Source organism: Mercenaria mercenaria, chromosome 4 (genome assembly GCF_021730395.1).
Source record: "Mercenaria mercenaria strain notata chromosome 4, MADL_Memer_1, whole genome shotgun sequence".
In the NCBI taxonomy this organism is placed as follows: domain Eukaryota; kingdom Metazoa; phylum Mollusca; class Bivalvia; order Venerida; family Veneridae; genus Mercenaria; species Mercenaria mercenaria.
Genome location: NC_069364.1, coordinates 82,105,605 through 82,125,007, shown reverse-complemented (window position 1 = coordinate 82,125,007; position 19,403 = coordinate 82,105,605). Strand labels below are relative to the sequence as shown.

At 35.6% G+C, this 19,403-nt stretch overlaps 2 protein-coding genes across 2 annotated transcripts in view; one reads left to right on the top strand and one right to left on the bottom strand.

Moving 5' to 3' along the window:
• The window catches only part of LOC123552295 (uncharacterized), an 89,702-nt gene that overhangs the window by 32,510 nt on the left and 37,789 nt on the right, over positions 1-19,403 (bottom strand). The gene's annotated exons all lie outside the window — the stretch shown is intronic.
• LOC123553535 (uncharacterized) lies at positions 974-8,626 on the top strand. The gene is made up of 2 exons (XM_045343239.2): positions 974-1,248; positions 5,242-8,626. The coding sequence occupies exon 2, from the start codon at positions 5,246-5,248 to the stop codon at positions 5,987-5,989; it is 744 nt and encodes a 247-aa protein (XP_045199174.2). The 5' UTR covers positions 974-1,248; positions 5,242-5,245; the 3' UTR covers positions 5,990-8,626.

Below are 19,403 nucleotides of genomic sequence, written 5' to 3'. Positions count from 1 at the left end.
ATGAAAAATGAGAAAACGGGTCTTTGTCAAGCCCGTCACGGTAAAGTGGGCTCGATTACTACAGAGTAAGGTTGCGTAGTAAAAGGATGATGAAGCGTATTTTTATACGTCGCGGTTACTTTAACAATAATAAAATGAGCCGCACCATGAGAAAACCAACATAGTGGCTTTGCGACCAGCATGGATCCAGACCAGCCTGCGCATCTGCGCAGTCTGGTCAGGATTCATGCTACGCAGGCTGGTCTGGATCCATGCTGTTCGCTTTTAAAGCCTATTGCAATTCGAGAAACCGTTAGCGAACAGCATGGATCCTGACCAGACTGCGCGGATGTGCGTGAATCCATGCTGGTCGCAAAGCCACTATGTTGATTTTTTCATGGCGCGTCTCAAATGGGGAAAAAGGTTATTTGTAGCTTTTTGTATATCGTGGGTTTATGCTAACTTAAAATTTATGCTTTAAAGATATTTTAATAAGATAACTATAAAAGATAAGTAGGTATGACTAACTGTGTAAATTACATGTAATTTTCAAGCCGAACACGTGGTGTTTTATCCTCAACAGTGAACTTAAGTTGATTTATTTGTTTTACTGAGGAATTGACTACAATTTCCTGTTTTTAGAACAAGGTATCAGTAAATAATTGTTATCATTATTATTGTTGCTGTTGTTGTTGTAATACATACACGTTTTATTCGGATTGAGCTGCGGCTGTCTCTCCATTCGCTTTAAAAATGAGATTACATTAAATTAAATATTGTATCACATGTGTACCACTGTTTTTTCTCTCTCTCAAACAAAGGTGATTTTTATCGTTTACCCAAACAACGGGTTGGTTTACAAATTGTCAATTTATCAGTTTTCTCCAATACTATCGATACAGTAACCCGCTTAAATTCCTTCACATATGCCGACTTCACACAAATGAATAGAGCGTTCGCTACCGAGCCTTTGTCCCTTATTGGGTAAACCCGGCGTGTTAAAGGGACCAGCTGTCGGTTGGGAAAACATCTGTCGTTCAAACGCGTGAATCAACATAATGGAAAATGTAAATAGTAGTAAAATGTTAGCTGGATATGCAATCACTCTTGTGTATACATTGCTGAAATAAACATTAAAGAAAATTTATTTCGAATATCAGTTTAGATTTTCTTCTTTGCAAGGTTGTGATTATTTATAAAAGAAAGAAAATCAACTGTGTTTAAAATGGATAGAGCATAATATATTGTGTTATATCATATAAAATACAGGTAGGTGCAATTCTAATTAAATTAACAAGTAAATTTTTTCAGCTGTTAAATTAAGGCCGATTTCAAATTTTTGAATAGGCCTGTTTATATTTTTTGTCAAAGCATCGGTACTGATAATTTAAGAATACGTGGCAGTTTAGCAGATAAATATCAACACTTGTTATTTATAATTGGCAGATGAGCACTTTGATATCAGTAGAGATTATTTGTTGTTTCGGTGTAAGATTGAAATATCTTACACGAGTGAACACCAGATGCAATATTTTCACGAGGGGCATAGCAACTAGTAAAAGATATTTTAATCTTAGGTCTACATGTAAAAAAAATCTTTTTATTTCATGTTTTGACTTAATTTTCCCTTTTTATACTTTCTTACCAGTGAAAAGTATAATTGATATTTTTCACTGTGAAAATACCAGATATATTTCACTATAATATTTCGATTATTCACGAAAAAACACGTACTAGACTTGCTTTTTTTTAATGAAACATGAGTGGACTAATTATCGACCAAGAACAATTTAACGTTCGGCTATATCAATTATAAATAATCTATCTAGCTGCCATTGTTCGGAAATGATTAGTACTTAATAGACTAGCCACTAGACTGATAATAAAGAATTTGTCACAAAATTTCTGTTTTTTTTTTTGTGATTCTCCTTTTATTCTATGTAATAGTGACAAAGCAAGTCCATTTGAATCTTCCCTTCCACCTCCTGCAATATGTTAATTACAATACTGTGGATTGCGATATTGGGTGTGAGTTCATATGTGTTCCAAAATGATGGAAATAAATCACCAAAACAGCATGAGTGAAATTGTCATTTATTTCCCTAAAAGACGATTAACTAAAATATAAAGATATACTTATCTTGTATGTAATTATAAAGCAATTGAATTTTTTGCCACTTTTAAAAACACATAGGTACGCTACAAAAACCGCCATCAGCAATGACACTGCGCGCCCACCCGAACACCCACAAAAAGACAATCCACAGCAGCTTAAAAAATTTAAGATATTTGATTAAACCTTTTGCAGATTTTCTCAGAGAACTGATTCTAGTATTGTGATATTGCACTTAGGATATAGACTCGCTATATTCGCAATTTTAGAAATAAATTTTAAAAAACAGAACAGAACAGAACAGAAATTTTATTAACGAGTACACTACAGGTACTTTGTTAAACATGATTTACATAATACAATTTAAAAAACAACAACATATATATCATAGTCTAAGAGCTAGTCTAAACAATGATCTGTCAGTAAAGAAAATGTAAACATTTTCTTGATCAGTAAATAATTAAATAGTAAGTAAATGTTCAATAATAGTGGCATGTGCATATCATAAACTACAGACAAATTGTTATATACAAAGACAACAAGCATCCGGCTCAGTGGACCTAAAAGTCACCTCAACAGTTAAGATCGTAAGTGTGCGTAAAAGTAAGTAAGTTAATAAATGCGTTCATATCTAACTGCTACCTACATTATTTGTTACTTGTTTGAAATTCTTAAAGACATAAGGTCTGCATTAATAGGTATAACCTTCAGTTAATTATAATTATGCTTAGGAAATTCATTGAAATGGCGAATAAATGATACAAAATATATGAAGTTAATACTAGTCACCCCTGATGAAGTAATTGCTAACTAACTGCAGTCAGGTTTTTTACATCTAACAGATTTTAAACACATTGAACGAATTTAAAGTTCATAAATTAGTACGAAAGCGAATTGTATTTAAAATGCATTAAAGGGAATTTATGTTCATGCGATTGGAAATGAATTTCATTTTTCTAGTTTGTCTTGATCAAACAACGAATTTCTTTAAACCGCATTTCTATCATCACTCCGCAAATAAAAAAAGTTTGAAGTTCTCTTGTCCTAGAAATCTGAAAAGAATATTTTTGATTAATGCAAAGTATATATTTTGCTCCCCGAGAAAGCCCTTCATTGTTTGTAGGTAGTTTTGCACGTTTGAAAAAAAACCGGAGTAATGGCGTAACGTCAGTTATCCGGATAATCTAAAATAAAATCTGGACTCTGCAAACGGTAACGAAAATAATTTCATTAATAAATGGCAATCTGTGAGTAAAATTATTAAAATGGCAATGTAACTATCTTTCTAGAGGTAAAAATATGATACACGTTCAATATACAATAATCTTTATTTGAGTCTCATCATTGTACATACATTCAGTATTTCCAAATAATGGCTCAAAATCAGCTTGAAATGTGCGAAATCCATTTAAGCAAGATCAAATATCTTAAAAACAAGCACACGAGTTATACATTTTATTTCACCGTATTATAAAACATATGTTAGTTTATAATCATGCGAAGTTTCATTAAAATCTACATGGTATAAAAAATACCGCGAAAATGTCATCAAAACTGTGATTTTCCCATAGACTCCCACTGTGAAAATTTGTATGTGTGTCCAAAATTTTCAGATCAATCGAGCTAATTACCAAGCATACGACTCTATCTTTTTATTTATCTTATTTTCTAAGTACAATCTGAAGATTTGAAAAATCGGAGATTAATTAAATTCTACATTGTAGAAAAATAATATCCGAACGCGCAGAACTACCTTAATTTTATTCAGCTTAGTACAATACTTGAATACATTTTGTATCGTAATACCGGTAATACCAATTTGTTTTACTAGTTTTATACTTGGCTTTTCGACAGATGTTTTCACTGTATTTCATTTTGTAAGTTGTCATGTTTTTACGCTAAAATATTCATGTTCATATTTATTTACAAATGCAGTCATTTAGGAAAATGGTTTTGACTGTTGACCGGCAAGTCATTTGATAAGTGTACAGTATTTCAGGATTCCATATATAAATAGCCGGTTCTTAGTTTGTTCTGTATGAAAGGTCAACACATGTTTGCAGTTGACGAAATAAAATATGTGATAATCTATTTATGATGTTATATTATAAATACTTATTGAATGGATTGCCAGTCAATATTAAAAAAATAATTGACTGACAATAGTCAAAACTATTTTCCCAGATAGTATGGACAATTGTCTGACAAGTTATTCATTATACATTGTGTATACTATTTGCTTTAGTTCTGAATTCAATTATTCGAACATTGGGGAAATAGTCTTGACTATTGACCGACAATCCATTGGGTGCAAGTAGTTTTGTCAACATTTTATCGGAAAGCAATAGAATATGGACCTCTGGCAATAGTGTTGACTATTCAGTAAGTGGTTTTTTTTTACATGACATCAGAAATAAATTACAATTTTTTTTCTCTCTCAAATCAAGCAAACCTTTTGGACTATACACCGGTTAATAGTAGAAACTATGGTACATTTATGTACATACCTACACCAACATGAAGAAAGATACATGATCTATGAAAGGAATCTAGGAATTTAATAAAACTATTTTGCGACATCTTGACATAGTGACGTTATGACGCAATACATGTGACCTAGCGCTTGTAAAATATGCCGGGGAACAATTTGGTCAGAAACCATTGTAAATTGCAAATAGATCCACATGAAATAGAAAGAAAATGTGTTTGTTTTACATGTGGGATGGTAATATTTTTCACCTGTGAACACCATGTTTTACATTTTTATACATATTCGTGAAAATATTGCATCTGGTCTTCATATTTCAATCTTGCACTAAAACAAACAAATATCTTCTATAACATATTCAAATACACCCAATATGTTATTTGCGTACTGTTTTGTTACGGTTAGAAAAACTGGCAACAGCTTTTAATCATAATTGGTCGCGTTTCACAGTGACATACTTTTTCACATTTTTGCAAATACCGAATGTCACAAAAGTTCTCAACAAAGTCGGCTCACGTTTAATTGAGTTGACATATGTGTGACCTTTACCTTCCTATGGACATCATATGGCGATAATAATTCATCTATGTAAAGTACCACCCCTTCATGGCATAAATACCTATCAAACACCTGATTGATACTGTGTTTTTTGTACTTTCAGTGCAATGTATATGGACGTTTCGATGGAGCACATGCGGCCTGACAAAGCCGATCGTCCGGTGGAAGCGGCACAATACGCATCGCAAAGCCAGCAGAGGCAACCTTTTATCCCGACCAACATGTTCCTACATGGATATAAGGACTGCGCGCAAGAGGCACTGTGGTACCTTACAGAAGTAGAGAAGTTACCTCCAGATCATTCTACAGTTGTAGGACTAAAGGAACATCTTTATGAAGAATATCGTTTGTTCCGGATGCAACATATGCTCAGAAATGCCTTACAAATGTGTAATGAAGAAGATATGTATAAAGCACTACCCGGTACAAAGCTTAATCAAGAGAGAGAAAACGATGTAGATACCTTTGATGTGATACTAAATGGCGCTAAAGAAAGCGTCACTAAGTGTGCAATACAATCAGAATCTGTGCCAAAATGTGAGAAAAATGTACAAGAATGCTCTTTTACAGCTAACACAGACAGTGTACAGAAAAACAACAAAGGTATTTCGAGTAATTTCGAAGAACAGTCTGTAAAAAGTCCAATGTTTGAGGATCAGGAAAATGACTCTGAAACTGAACTTTCACCTGAAGCTTACAAGGTAGCTGTAGCACTTGCTGAGGAAATCTACTCTCTACTTCAAGGTCAAGATGATGTCATCGAAGAGCAAGGTGATCTAGATTACTGGAGTGATACCGACATTGAGAATGAAAGTGCTGACGAAGGCTTCGAAGAAATGATCGAACCTTAGTATTTCTTTATGTTTCTGTTGAATATCTTTGGTTTTATTTTTACAAAACTATTTATTTCAAATGTTACTTTTTACATACATATTTCTTCTTTGTTTAGAATTGTACATTTTATATTTACAACAGGTTCAAGTTACATGTAGACATAATTGAGATTAACTATAGTTTTACCATCATATATAAAACATTGATTTTCTTCAAGAAATGAAAGCTTACGCCGTAGTCAGTTTCCATCTATGGAAGAGAGCAAGCGTCAATACGCTGATCGGCAATTGATGTCCTCCAACTATCTTTAATTACCATTTACCGAGTAATATGAAAATTAATTAACCTTTACCTTGCTAAAGTTCTAAAATGGACTGGCCATCATTCAGTTTGGGCAATACCATTTATTATTAGAATGGGTGTTCACTGAAAATTTACTGACTGAATAGCGAACAGTGCAGTCCATGATGTGCAGGCTGATCTTGGTCTGCACTGGTCGCAAAGGCAGAATCACTTGCCGCCAGCAGGCTAAAGGCTAAATGTTTAAGTTTAAGGAAATTCTGTTCCCGAATTTCATTCAGTATTCTTTCTACTCCATCATTCATCATCTGCGTTCTACGATTGTCTTTTTACTCTCTTTCGGCGATAGACAAATAACAATATTTCCTATTTTATTTTAATTAATAGATTTTCCTTCCTATGAAGAACCTACCTGTGTTTATTATTTGGATTGTGCCTTTACGCATGTCCCAAGCATGTCAGCAGGGTTCCTTCTTGGTCGCTAAGGAGTTATATCTGAATGTGGTTATGTTTTATATAGTCTATTGGCCCATTTGATTGAGGTATTTTCAGTGCATTTGTCTTGGGTTATGATTCTTGCATTCGTTTCGTCAGAAAATCTTGTCCAATGTAAAAAGTTTTTGTTCCTGTCAGTTTGCACCTCGTCGTGTTTTCTTTTTTGCTTCATTTCATTTGCGCATACCATTAAGATTATAAGATTCTTTCACTGGTTATAGGTGCAGATGGGAATTTCCGGCCTCGAGGGTAACTGTTTAGAAGGTAACGAGACCGAGTTGCCGCCTAAACAGTTACCCGAGAGCCGGATATTCCCATCTGCACCTATAACCTGTGACAGAATCTTTTTCTTGCATACCGATATCAAGATATAATAATAAAAATAAAATCAGTCAAACGGCTTTCTTTTTAGAACTATTTCTTATAGCAGCGTATTTAAACAAAGCGCGAGAAATCAACGTCCGAGAACAGGAAAGACGTCATGACGTTTCAAAGACAAATAACAATGTTTAGTTTCACTTTTGTTTTATCAGTTCCAGCGTAACGTTATGAATTTTTGATAAAATAACGTGTTTTGAATCGAGAAATATACTATCAGGAACAAAGAGGAACTGTCAAGGTACTGGATTTTTATTCCGTTTTTCGAAATAAAATATAAATAATTACATAAATCTTCTACATATATGTAGTTCATAATACGTCATTTAAAGCACGAGAGTCATCTTACACCCCGGGGTGTAAGATGGATTTTTCCAGCACCGGTAAACATACCGGAAATCCCCGTCTGGTATGCAAGAAATGTACTATTCGTCGTATGTGCCTTGTCAGTGAGTCTAGACATTTTAGTGTTAAATTGATTTGCTCACCGTTGTATATTTTCAGTTTAGTCAGTTTTAAGGGAGCTGTTATTAAATGATTAAGCTATCAGCTTTTCTGATACAGAAAATTGCTACAGAATCTTCAAAATGTGGCTGAAATTTCACGAATTCTATTGTTGAACCGTTTATATTTTGGACAGGCTATGGTCGTTTTAAATAAAAATAGTTAAATACTGTTTAGCGCATCTCTAAAAATACATTCAGATTAAATTGAAATTCCGTATACGGAATGAAAGCAAATGTAAGGCAGACACTTTTGCATTGGCCAAAAAGTTTTGGTTGAATTATAATCCTTTAACTGAACGGCGTTTTCCTTTGAATTCATTCAGAAAGTTTATAATTTTTCATAGGGAGATTTGGTACGTTACGTATCTATCTTTCTTATTTAAAATAAACTGCAATATGCATTCTCAATGCGCACGATTACTAGTTCCTTTCCCCTATAAATTATTATTGACAGAGTTATATTCCTTTTCTCTGATCAGATTGTGTTAAATTTATACATTTGATAGGTTATTTGAACGACGTCTAATTTTAAACGAACAAGTTTTGAGTCTATGTCGGTCTTGATCTCATCTGTCTGACTTAAGTTTTATTTGATCTCTTTGGTATATTTTATTTGATCTCTTCGATCTAAATTTGGTTCTGTTTGATCTCTTCGGCATTATATTATTTTTGTTTGATCTCTGCAGATCCCTGCGCCATGAAATATATTTATTGTATGGAGAATTGTTGTGTTATATTAAAGTATTGTTTTATAGACTGTGTTGTATTTTCTGTTCGCATAATGACAGTAACATTTGCTTAGTCTTGATGACATGCCATGAATATACTACCACTTTAGATTTTATACAGTTTGCCGGGTTGTAGTTATGAATATAGCCAGTCTATCCCTCTGATCCGTGACATTCCATGCAAAGCATGATTGCAAATTATCTAGATACATGTACACTGCTGACTAGTGTACAAAATAAACCAACTACAGTTAATGCGGTCTCAATCAAATTGAGTTTGCAATATTGCGGAATCCACTTTTCAGATTTTGATAATATATTTTGTTAGTATTAAGTTATTTGGAATTTCAAGAATTTTACAAAATCAATTGATAATTTCAGGTTTTATTTATCAAAAACATCCTTACATCTTTTAACGTTGTTACAGCAAATAACTTCTTATTTACACTGTATATAGTACAGTATGTTTTTGATTTTTATGCCTCGAAGGTGGGCATATTAACTTCGCCTTGTCCGTCCGTCCGTTACTGTAATTTTGTAAATTCTTGTCCGGACTGTAATTCGATCTGCCATCCATGAAGGAATTTTGAAATAGTTTGGCATAAACATTAACCTTAATGAGACCTTAATGAGACAACATTTCGTGTGCAATACTCAGACCCCTAGCTACAAGGTCAAGGTCACACTTAGAAGTCAAACGTTAATAGGGTTTGTTTCGTGTCCGGTTCGTTACTTTGCCATTCATCACGAGGTTTTCAAATAACTTAGCATAAATGTTTATCTTCATCAGACGACATGTCATGGGCAAGACTCAGACCCCTAGCTCCAAGGTCAAGGTCAGACTTAGAGTTCAAATGTTAACAGGATCTGTTTTTGTGTCCTTTCCATATTTCTGCCATCGGTGAAGGGATTTTAAAATACCTTAGCATAAATGGTAACCATAATCAGACAATGTGTCATGCGCAAGACCCAGATCCCTTGCTCCAAGGTCAAGGTCATACTTAGAAGTCATAGGTTAATAGGATCTTTTTCGTGTCCGGTATATAACTCTGTTATCCATGAAGGTATTTTGAAACAACTTGGCATAAATGTTGACCATAATGAGGTAATGTGTTACGCTCAAGACCCAGACCCCCAGCTCCAAGATCAAGTTTACACTTAGAAATCAAGTCAAAGTTTTGTAGGGTTTGTTTCATGTCCGGTTCGTTACTTTGTCATTCATCAAAGAATTTCGAAATTACTTGGCATAAATATTCCTCATAACGAGAAAACGTGTCATGCATAACAAACAGACCACTGGCTCTAAGGTCAAGGTCACATTTAGAGGTTGACAGTTTACATGGTATGTTTCTTATCCGTTCCATAACTCTTCCATCGATTAAGAGATTTTAAAATTACATGGCATAAACGTCCCCTATATCGAAATGACGTATCAGACACAAGCCCAAGACGCCTAGCTTCAAGGTCAAAGTCACACTTAGACTTAACATTGTATCCTTCTTGTGCAGTCAATAACTCTGCCATTCATCAGAAATTTCTTGCCACAATTCTTCTCTATGATGAGCTGGTGTGCCATGCTCAAAACCCAGACCCTAGCTCCAAGATCAAGGTTACCTTCGGAGAACTTGTTTAATCTGGTCGCAAAATGAGTCATACCTAAACTATGCTGGCATATTTTGCACAGACAACTGTAGCATTTTTGTTCACACTTCGTGACTTCGGGGGCGTTAGTCACTAATAGTGCCAGCTCTTATTTGAGCTTTAATTTTAAATACTTAGTATATTACGAGAGTTGTATCAGTCTGACTAAAGTACATCTCCTATTACGCTACGCATAAGATCTGAGAACGACCTTCTGACGACCATTTCGCTAGCCATTCAGAGCTTAACTCTTACAACATTTTGCAAATGTACCTGTAGCCTTGACTTTTGATATTTACAATTCTTATGCCTTAATGTGTCTGATAGCCGGTTAGCTCCGATGGTACCACACTTGTTTTGTATTCGAGGGGTCCCGGGTTCGAGCCCTGGAATGACTGCATTTTTTTCTTTTCTCTTTGACATTCGAACAAGTCGTCTGATTGGTTAAAATAAAAATAGCGATACTGGAAATCCAAAATATACAGAAGACGTATGTGAATGAGTCGTTCTCAGATCTTCATTTAGAATATCAAGTACCCCGTGATTCCCGCCGAAACGCGAGGACTAGTCTAATTCATGACGCAACTTGACCCAGATGGTTGACCTTTGTATTATAATACATAATGAGGCACAACCTATTATTGAAAAGGAGTGTACGTAAAACACGAGCTGCATGAGAAAGTGGAAATATAAATTTGTATAATTATAAATTAGTGTATTGGAAAGTTTTAACTGATCTAATGTAAGTATACATACTTTGATACTGCACTGTATACAAACTAATTCCATATAAATATACATGGCTACCCTAATCACCCTTTATTTCTACAATGAAATAATCGATATGAATAATCAGCCGAAGGTCAACCATCGCGGTCAAGTTGCGACTACTATAACTGATGTAATAACATTTCATAATGCTTACACATTACTTGACAAGCAAATATTAGTATTTCTTTCATTTTAGATATCCACTGTGTATATGGCAACATAGCTCAGTTGGGTATAATGCAGAAAACAACTGGATATATGCGAATCGTTTTATGGGTTCGAACCCTGAAGAGTTTTTTTTTCAGATTTCATTTTTTTCCAATTCGTTTTCAATTTTGCTTCTGTATTTTTGTTTCTTTCTTTGATGGTTTGTATTGTATATATGTCTTTATATAATACAATAGTATGTTTATTATTTGTATGGCTTAAGTGCATGCATTTTATCAATATCATCTTTGATATATAATAAACTGCCATACCGCAGTAGATACCTCTCTGTCGTGTTGCCACAAAGCTCAAGAAGGAATCTTATTTTTTATGCAAAAGTGAAATAAAAATTAAATGTCGATGCTAAATTTCGAACCCACATGGCAAAAGATTGTTGAACATGGACAGTATGTTTTACCACTGAGCTAATTCGTAGTTGGTACAAAATATTTAGATTGTAACATGTTAGCAAAATGTTGAATTCCTTGTTCCATTTTAATCTATTTATAGTCATGTTTGTAAATATCAAGTTATCGTTGGGGCATAGTACTTAAGTCAGATTGAGAGTTGTATATACTTTTAATTTCCCTATAAAATGTCAAGGTCAGTAGTAACTATTGTTAAGTTACCTTTAAGACACACCACAAAATAACTGTAATCTTTTGTATTTCCATGATGGTAATTATACATTTTTTATATGAAGAAATGAGAAATAACAAGTATCTAGTTACAATTTGAAATTTACAGATATAGGGCTAAGACAATGTGTTTAATGTCTAAATATATTATTCCATCAAAGTAGTAGTATGCACGATTATTTGCACCAAGTTCATATGAGAGGGAAAAGTGGACCACTGGGTATTGGTGGGTCTTTAACACTTCTAATTTCTTTAATACCGATGGATAAAAATAAATGCTATAGCCTTTAATTAACGGTTAATGCGAACACGATAATGTTACACACCGGTAGCCACACGAGAATTACATGCACATATAGACTTACCACAGTTCGCTACTGCGAAAATACAAAGTGGTAATATTGGACTGGGAATTCACGGCATGGCACACGCAACTACCGACACCAGATATCCAATACTGAAATATAACCTTGCTCTTTTTTAATTAGAGTAAGCAGTAGTAAAAAAGTTATACACTGACGAGATATGTAAACGCAACAAACATATGCCTGAATATATTTTTACTACAAAAAGCATCACTTTGAAATGTTCAACACATACACATCTCGATATCCTTACCCATTGTGTTAAGTTTACAGTATGTTGTGCTGATTAAATTTGAACACAATGGGTATAGAGTATCGAGATGTATATGTGTTGAACATTTCAAGGTGATGCTTTTTGTAGTAAAATATCACACTGGCCATAGCTTTATCAGATCAAGTGGTTCCAACGTTCTTTAAGCGGTGAATTTTACGCCGATCAGATGGAGAAATATGGCCGATACTACAAATTTCCGGCATTGTAAGTATGATTTAAAGGAATTTCTACCCATTAAATAACGAATCAAATGAAAACGATGGGTGCACCTGGAGCGCAAATGTGTCTATGTTTTAGCACATGTGTCCATTTAGCTGAGATTTGTGCCGTTTATTCAAACACTTCTGTACAGTCCGGCGGGGGAAGGAGATTTTGTACAGTTTTTGACAATATCGCCTCAAATATAGTGTTAATCGGGAACAAGTAACTGTTAAAACAGTTTTTATGTAAAGGGCTACCTCTTAAAACAAAGAGTGTGTATTTTCATAGAATTATTCAGGGTTATTTCTGAAAAATCGGCCGAAAACCTATTGCAACGCCGTTTCGAGTGGGTCGCTATGCAACGCAATCAAGTGTATACCGTTCTGTGTCTTACTTGCGGAGTCTTATCCGTCTTAAAAACAGTAATTAAAGCCTAACAATGAATAAATTTAGAGAGTTTTATAGCATTATAATGATCCCGCCATTTCTAATATATTGTACTTTTACATTTCCGTTTAATTTCTTTCATCGGTGTCTGTATTTCATTTGTATTTTCATTTTTGAACGGCGACCATAGAGGTTTATTACGTCTTTTCTGTTTTATGGAGGACAAATAAAATATTGTCTTTTCCCTGGCGAATTTTAACGTTCTCTGTGATTTATCTCTCTGAAAATAAATGAACGCTACACCAGCAATATGGATGAAAATATATACAAACAACTGATCAATACTTTTATCATGGACCAAATTTTATTTATTTTGTATGAACAGCTTAAATGCAAAACAACTCAGTAATGAAATCGCAATGTTTTGGTTTTAAGGGACTAAAAAGTAACGAACTGTAACTATACTGATTTAAAGAGTCAACCCGATTTTGCTGTTCAGTACCATTCGTGGAGGAGATAAATATCCATGAACTGGTTCTTGTTTTTACGAACTAGTACTATTATTCACTTAATGATATTGTTCGATGTTCATCCTTGCTTTATGTTTTTGTGTTGATGTTTTTTGACAATGTCCGCAAAAATATATTAAATGTTAAGCGAGCATAAAATGTAAAAGTACAATATATTAGAAATGGCGGGATCATTATAATGCTATAAAACTCTCTAAATTTATTCATTGTTAGGCATTAATTACTGTTTTTAAGACGGATAAGACTTCGCAAGTAAGACACAGAACGGTATCCACTTGATTGCGTTGCATAGCGACCCACTCGAAACGGCGTTGCATTAGGTTTTCGGCCGATTTTTCAGAAATAACCCTGAATAATTCTATAAAAATATACACGCTTTGTTTTAAGAGGTAGCCCTTTACATAAAAACTGTTTTAACAGTTACTTGTTCCCGATTAACAGTATATTTGATGCGATATTGTCAAAAACTGTCAAAAATCTCCTTCCCCCGCCGGACTGTACAGAAGTGTTTGAATAAACGGCACAAATCTCAGCTAAATGGATACATGTGCTAAAACATAGACACACTTGCGCTCCAGGTGCACCCATCGTTTTCATTTGATTCGTTATTTAACGGGTAGAAATTCCTTTAAATCATACTTACAATGCCGGAAATTTGTAGTATCGGCCATATTTCTCCATCTGATCGGCGTAAAATTCACCGCTCAAACAACGTTGGAACCACTTGATCTGATAAAGCTATGGCCAGTGTGAATATATATTCAGGTGTATGTTTGTTGCGTTTTCATATCTCGTCAGTGTATAAGCTTATTGCAAGTTTAATCAGAAGGGGAAAGCCTTTTTTTAACTTTCTTAAATGTGCATTTCATAGTAGATGCGGTTTCATCTCTATCTTCACGGTTCTAAAATTAAATTTGCTAATTTGCATAGTAAAATGCAGGTGTGTTTGTACAAAATATATTACCAATTTCGAATGTAATCTGTGAACTTGCATCATCAATTATTCAAAATGTATTTAGTATATGTAAATGAAAATGCAGGCGATGAACTTATGACAAAGTTGAATTTAAGCATACTTGAGTAGAATGTAATATGTTCATACTTCTTCATCTATTTTTAGACTTCCTAGTCTCGCGGACTATAGACACCTGAGCCTTCCGTCAACATTTTAACTTAATAATGATATACGTATTCGTATCTGCTGTGTGTAGCATTAGAATTCAGTTGTTGTCAATCTAGCTTGGTTGCGCCAATAATATAGGCGAAGGGAGGTAATTATTATTTTACCAACAATTTCTGCCAAATATATATTTGTCAAAGCAAATCTTTGACAAATATAGTACAACAGTTCATATATTCATATACTTCCCTGGGTTAAGTATGTTTATCAAATAAATACTTATCCTTAATATATCTACCAACATAGGGATATCAAACCTTTAAAATACCTCCAATGGAAATCAACCATGAATGAAGCACCAGCGACCAAAAATAAGTGTAAATGTTTTGAACAAATCCATTACTTGACCAAAGTCTGCAAATCCATTGCTTGACCAAAGTGTGCAAATCCATTGCCTGACCAAAGTCTGCATATCCATTGCTCGACCAAAGTCTGCAAATCCGTGACTTGACCAAAGCCTGCAAATCCATTGCTTGACCAAAGTCTACAAATCCATTGATTGACCAAAGTCTGCAAATCCATACTTGACCAAAGTCTGCAAATCCGTTGCTTGACCAAAGTCTGCAAATCCATTGCTTGACCAAAGTGTGCAAATCCATTGCTTGAACAAAGTCTGCTATCCATTACTTGACCAAAGTCTGCAAATCCATTGCTTGAACAAAGTCTGTAAATCCATTGCCTGACCAAAGTCTGCAAATCCACTGCCTGACCAACGTCTGCAAATCCATTGCTTGACCAAAGTGTGCAAATCCATTTCATGACCAAAGTGTGTAAATCCATTGCTTGACCAAAGTGTGCAAATCCACTGCTTGACAAAAGTCTGCAAATCTATTGCTTGACCAAAGTGTGCAAATCTATTGCATGACCAAAGTCTGCTATCCATTACTTGACCAAAGTCTGCAAATCCATTGCTTGAACAAAGTCTGTAAATCCATTGCCTGACCAAAGTCTGCAAATCCACTGCCTGACCAACGTCTGCAAATCCATTGCTTGACCAAAGTGTGCAAATCCATTTCTTGACCAAAGTGTGCAAATCCATTGCTTGACCAAAGTGTGCAAATCCACTGCTTGACCAAAGTCTGCAAATCTATTGCTTGACCAAAGTCTGCAAATATATTGCTTGACCAAAGTGTGCAAATCCATTGCTTGACCAAAGGGTGCAAATCCATTACTTGACCAGAGTCTGCAAATCTATTGCTTGACCAAAGTCTGCAAATCCATTGCTTGACCAAAGTCTGCTAATCCATTACTTGACCAAAGTCTGCAAATCCATTGCTTGAACAAAGTCTGCAAATCCATTGCCTGACCAACGTCTGCAAATCCATTGCTTGACCAAAGTGTGCAAATCCATTTCTTGACCAAAGTGTGCAAATCCATTGCTTGACCAAAGTGTGCAAATCCACTGCTTGACCAAAGTCTGCAAATCTATTGCTTGACCAAAGTGTGCAAATCCATTGCTTGACCAAAGTCTGCAAATCCATTGCTTGAACAAAGTCTGTTAATCCATTACTTGACCAAAGTCTGCAAATCCATTGATTGACCAAAGTCTGCAAATCCATACTTGACCAAAGTCTGCAAATCCGTTGCTTGACCAAAGTCTGCAAATCCATTGCTTGACCAAAGTCTGCAAATCCATTGCTTGACCAAAGTCTGCTAATCCATTACTTGACCAAAGTATGCAAATCCATTGCTTGAATAAAGTCTGTAAATCCATTGCCTGACCAAAGTCTGCAAATCCACTGCCTGACCAAAGTCTGCAAGTCCATTGCTTGACCAAAGTGTACAAATCCATTATTTGACCAAAGTCTGCAAATCCATTACTAGACCAAAGTCTGCAAATCCATTGCTTGACCAAAGTCTGCTAATCCATTACTTGACCAAAGTTGCAAATCCATTGCTTGACCAAAGTTGTATCCATTGCTCATCCATTACTTGACCAAAGTCTGCAAATCCATTGCTTGAACAAAGTCTGAAATCCATTGCTGACCAAAGTCTGCAAATCCACTGCTGACCAACGTCTGCAAATCCATTGCTTGACCAAAGTGTGCAAATCCATTTGCTTGACAAAGTGTGCAAATCCATTGCTTGACCAAAGTGTGCAAATCCATCTGCTTGACCAAAGTCTGCAAATCTATTGCTTGACCAAAGTCTGCAAATCATTGCTTGACCAAAGTTGCAAATCCATTACTTGACCAAAGTTGCAATCCATTACTTGACCAAAGTCTGCAAATCATTGCTTGACCAAAGTCTGCAAATCCATTGCTTGACCAAAGTCTGCAATCCATTGCTTGACCAAAGTCTGCAAATCCATTGCTTGACCAAAGTCTGCAAATCCATTGCTTGACCAAAGTCTGCAAATCCATTACTTGACCAAAGTCTGCAAATCCATTGCTTGACCAAAGTCTGCAAATCCATTGCTTGACCAAAGTCTGCAAATCCATTGCTTGACCAAAGTGCAAATCCATTACTTGACCAAAGTGTGCAAATCCATTACTTGACCAAAGTGTGCAAATCCATTACTTGACCAAAGTCTGCAAATCCATTGCTTGACCAAAGTCTGCAAATCCATTACTTGACCAAAGTCTGCAAATCCATTACTTGGCCAAAGTCTGCAAATCCATTGCTTGACCAAAGTCTGCAAATCCATTACTTGACCAAAGTCTGCAAATCCATTGCTTGACCAAAGTCTGACAATCCATTGCTTGACCAAAGTGTGCAAATCCATTGCTTGACCAAAGTCTGCAAATCCATTGCTGACCAAAGTTGCAAATCCATTGCTTGACCAAAGTCTGCAAATCCAATTGCTGAACAAAGTTGTAAATCCATTACTTGACCAAAGTGTGCAAATCAATTACTTGACCAAACCTGCAGATCCATTGCTTGAACAAAGTCTGCAAATCCATTACTTGACCAAAGTCTGCAAATCCATTGCTTGACCAAAGTCTGCAAATCCATTGCTTGACCAAAGTCTGCAAATCCATTGCTTGACCAAAGTCTGCAAATCCATTGCTTGACCAAAGTGTGCAAATCCATTGCTTGACCAAAGTCTGCAAATCCACTGCTTGACCAAAGTCTGCAAATCTATTGCTTGACCAAAGTCTGCAAATCCATTGCTTGATCAAAGTCTCCAAATCCATTGCTTGACCAAAATCTGCAAATCCATTCCTTGACCAAAGTCTGCAAATGCATTGCCTGACCAAAGTCTGCAAATCCATTGCTTGACCAAAGTCTGCAAATCCATTACTTGACCAAAGTCTGCAAATCCAATACTTGACCAAAGTGTGCAAATCCATTACTTGGCCAAAGTCTGCAAATCCATTGCTTGAACAAAGTCTGGAAATCCATTGCTTGACCAAAGTCTGCAAATCCATTGCTTGACCAAAGTCTGCAAATCCATTGCTTGACCAAAGTCTGCAAATCCATTACTTGACCAAAGTCTGCAAATCCATTGCTTGAACAAAGTCTGCAAATCCATTGCTTGACCAAGGTCTGTAAATCCATTGCTTGACCAAAGTCTGGTAATCCATTGCTTGACCAAAGTGTGCAAATCCATTACTTGAACAAAGTGTGCAAATCCATTACTTGACCGAAGTCTGCAAATCCATTGCTTGACCAAAGTCTGCAAATCCATTGCTTCACCAAAGTCTGCAAATCCATTGCCGACCAAAGTCTGCAAATCCACTGCCTGACCAACGTCTGCAAATCCATTGCTTGACCAAAGTGTGCAAATGCATTTCTTGACCAAAGTGTGTAAATCCATTGCTTTACCAAAGTCTGCAAATCCATTGCTTGACAAAAGTCTGCAAATCCATTACTTGGCTAAAGTCTGCAAATCCATTGCTTGACCAAAGTCTGCAAATCCATTGCTTGACCAAAGTCTGCAAATCCAATACTTGACCAAAGTCTGCAAATCCATTACTTGGCTAAAGTCTGCAAATCCATTGCTTGACCAAAGTGTGCAAATCCATTGCTTGACCAAGGTCTGTAAATCCATTGCTTGACCAAAGTCTGGAAATCCATTGCTTGACCAAAGTCTGCAAATCCATTACTTTAACAAAGTGTGCAAATCCATTACTTGACCAAAGTCTGCAAATGCATTGTTTGACCAAAGTCTGCAAATCCAATACTTGACCAAAGTCTGCAAACCCATTACTTGGCTAAAGTCTGCAAATCCATTGCTTGACCAAAGTGTGCAAATCCATTGCCTGACCAAGGTCTGTAAATCCATTGCTTGACCAAAGTCTGGAAATCCATTGTTTGACCAAAGTGTGCAAATCCATTACTTGACCAATGTCTGTAAATCCATTGCTTGACCAAAGTCTGGAAATCCATTGTTTGACCAAAGTGTGCAAATCCATTACTTGAACAAAGTGTGCAAATCCATTACTTGACCGAAGATTGCAAATCCATTGCTTGACCAAAGTCTTCAAATCCATTACTTGAACTAAGTGTGCAAATCCATTACTTGGCCGAAGATTGCAAATCCATTGCTTGACCAAAGTCTGCAAATCCATAACTTGAACTAAGTATGCAAATCCATTACTTGACCAAAGTCTTTAAATCCATTGCTTGATCAAAGTCTGCAAATCCATTACCTGAACAAAGTCTGCAAATCCATTACTTGACCAACATCTGCAAATGCATTGCTTGAACTAAGTGTGCAAATTCATTACTTGACCAAAGTCTTTAAATCCATTGCTTGATCAAAGTCTGCAAATCCATTACCTGAACAAAGTCTGCAAATCCATTACTTGACCAACATCTGCAAATGCATTGCTTGAACTAAGTATGCAAATCCATTACTTGACCAAAGTCTTTAAATCCATTGCT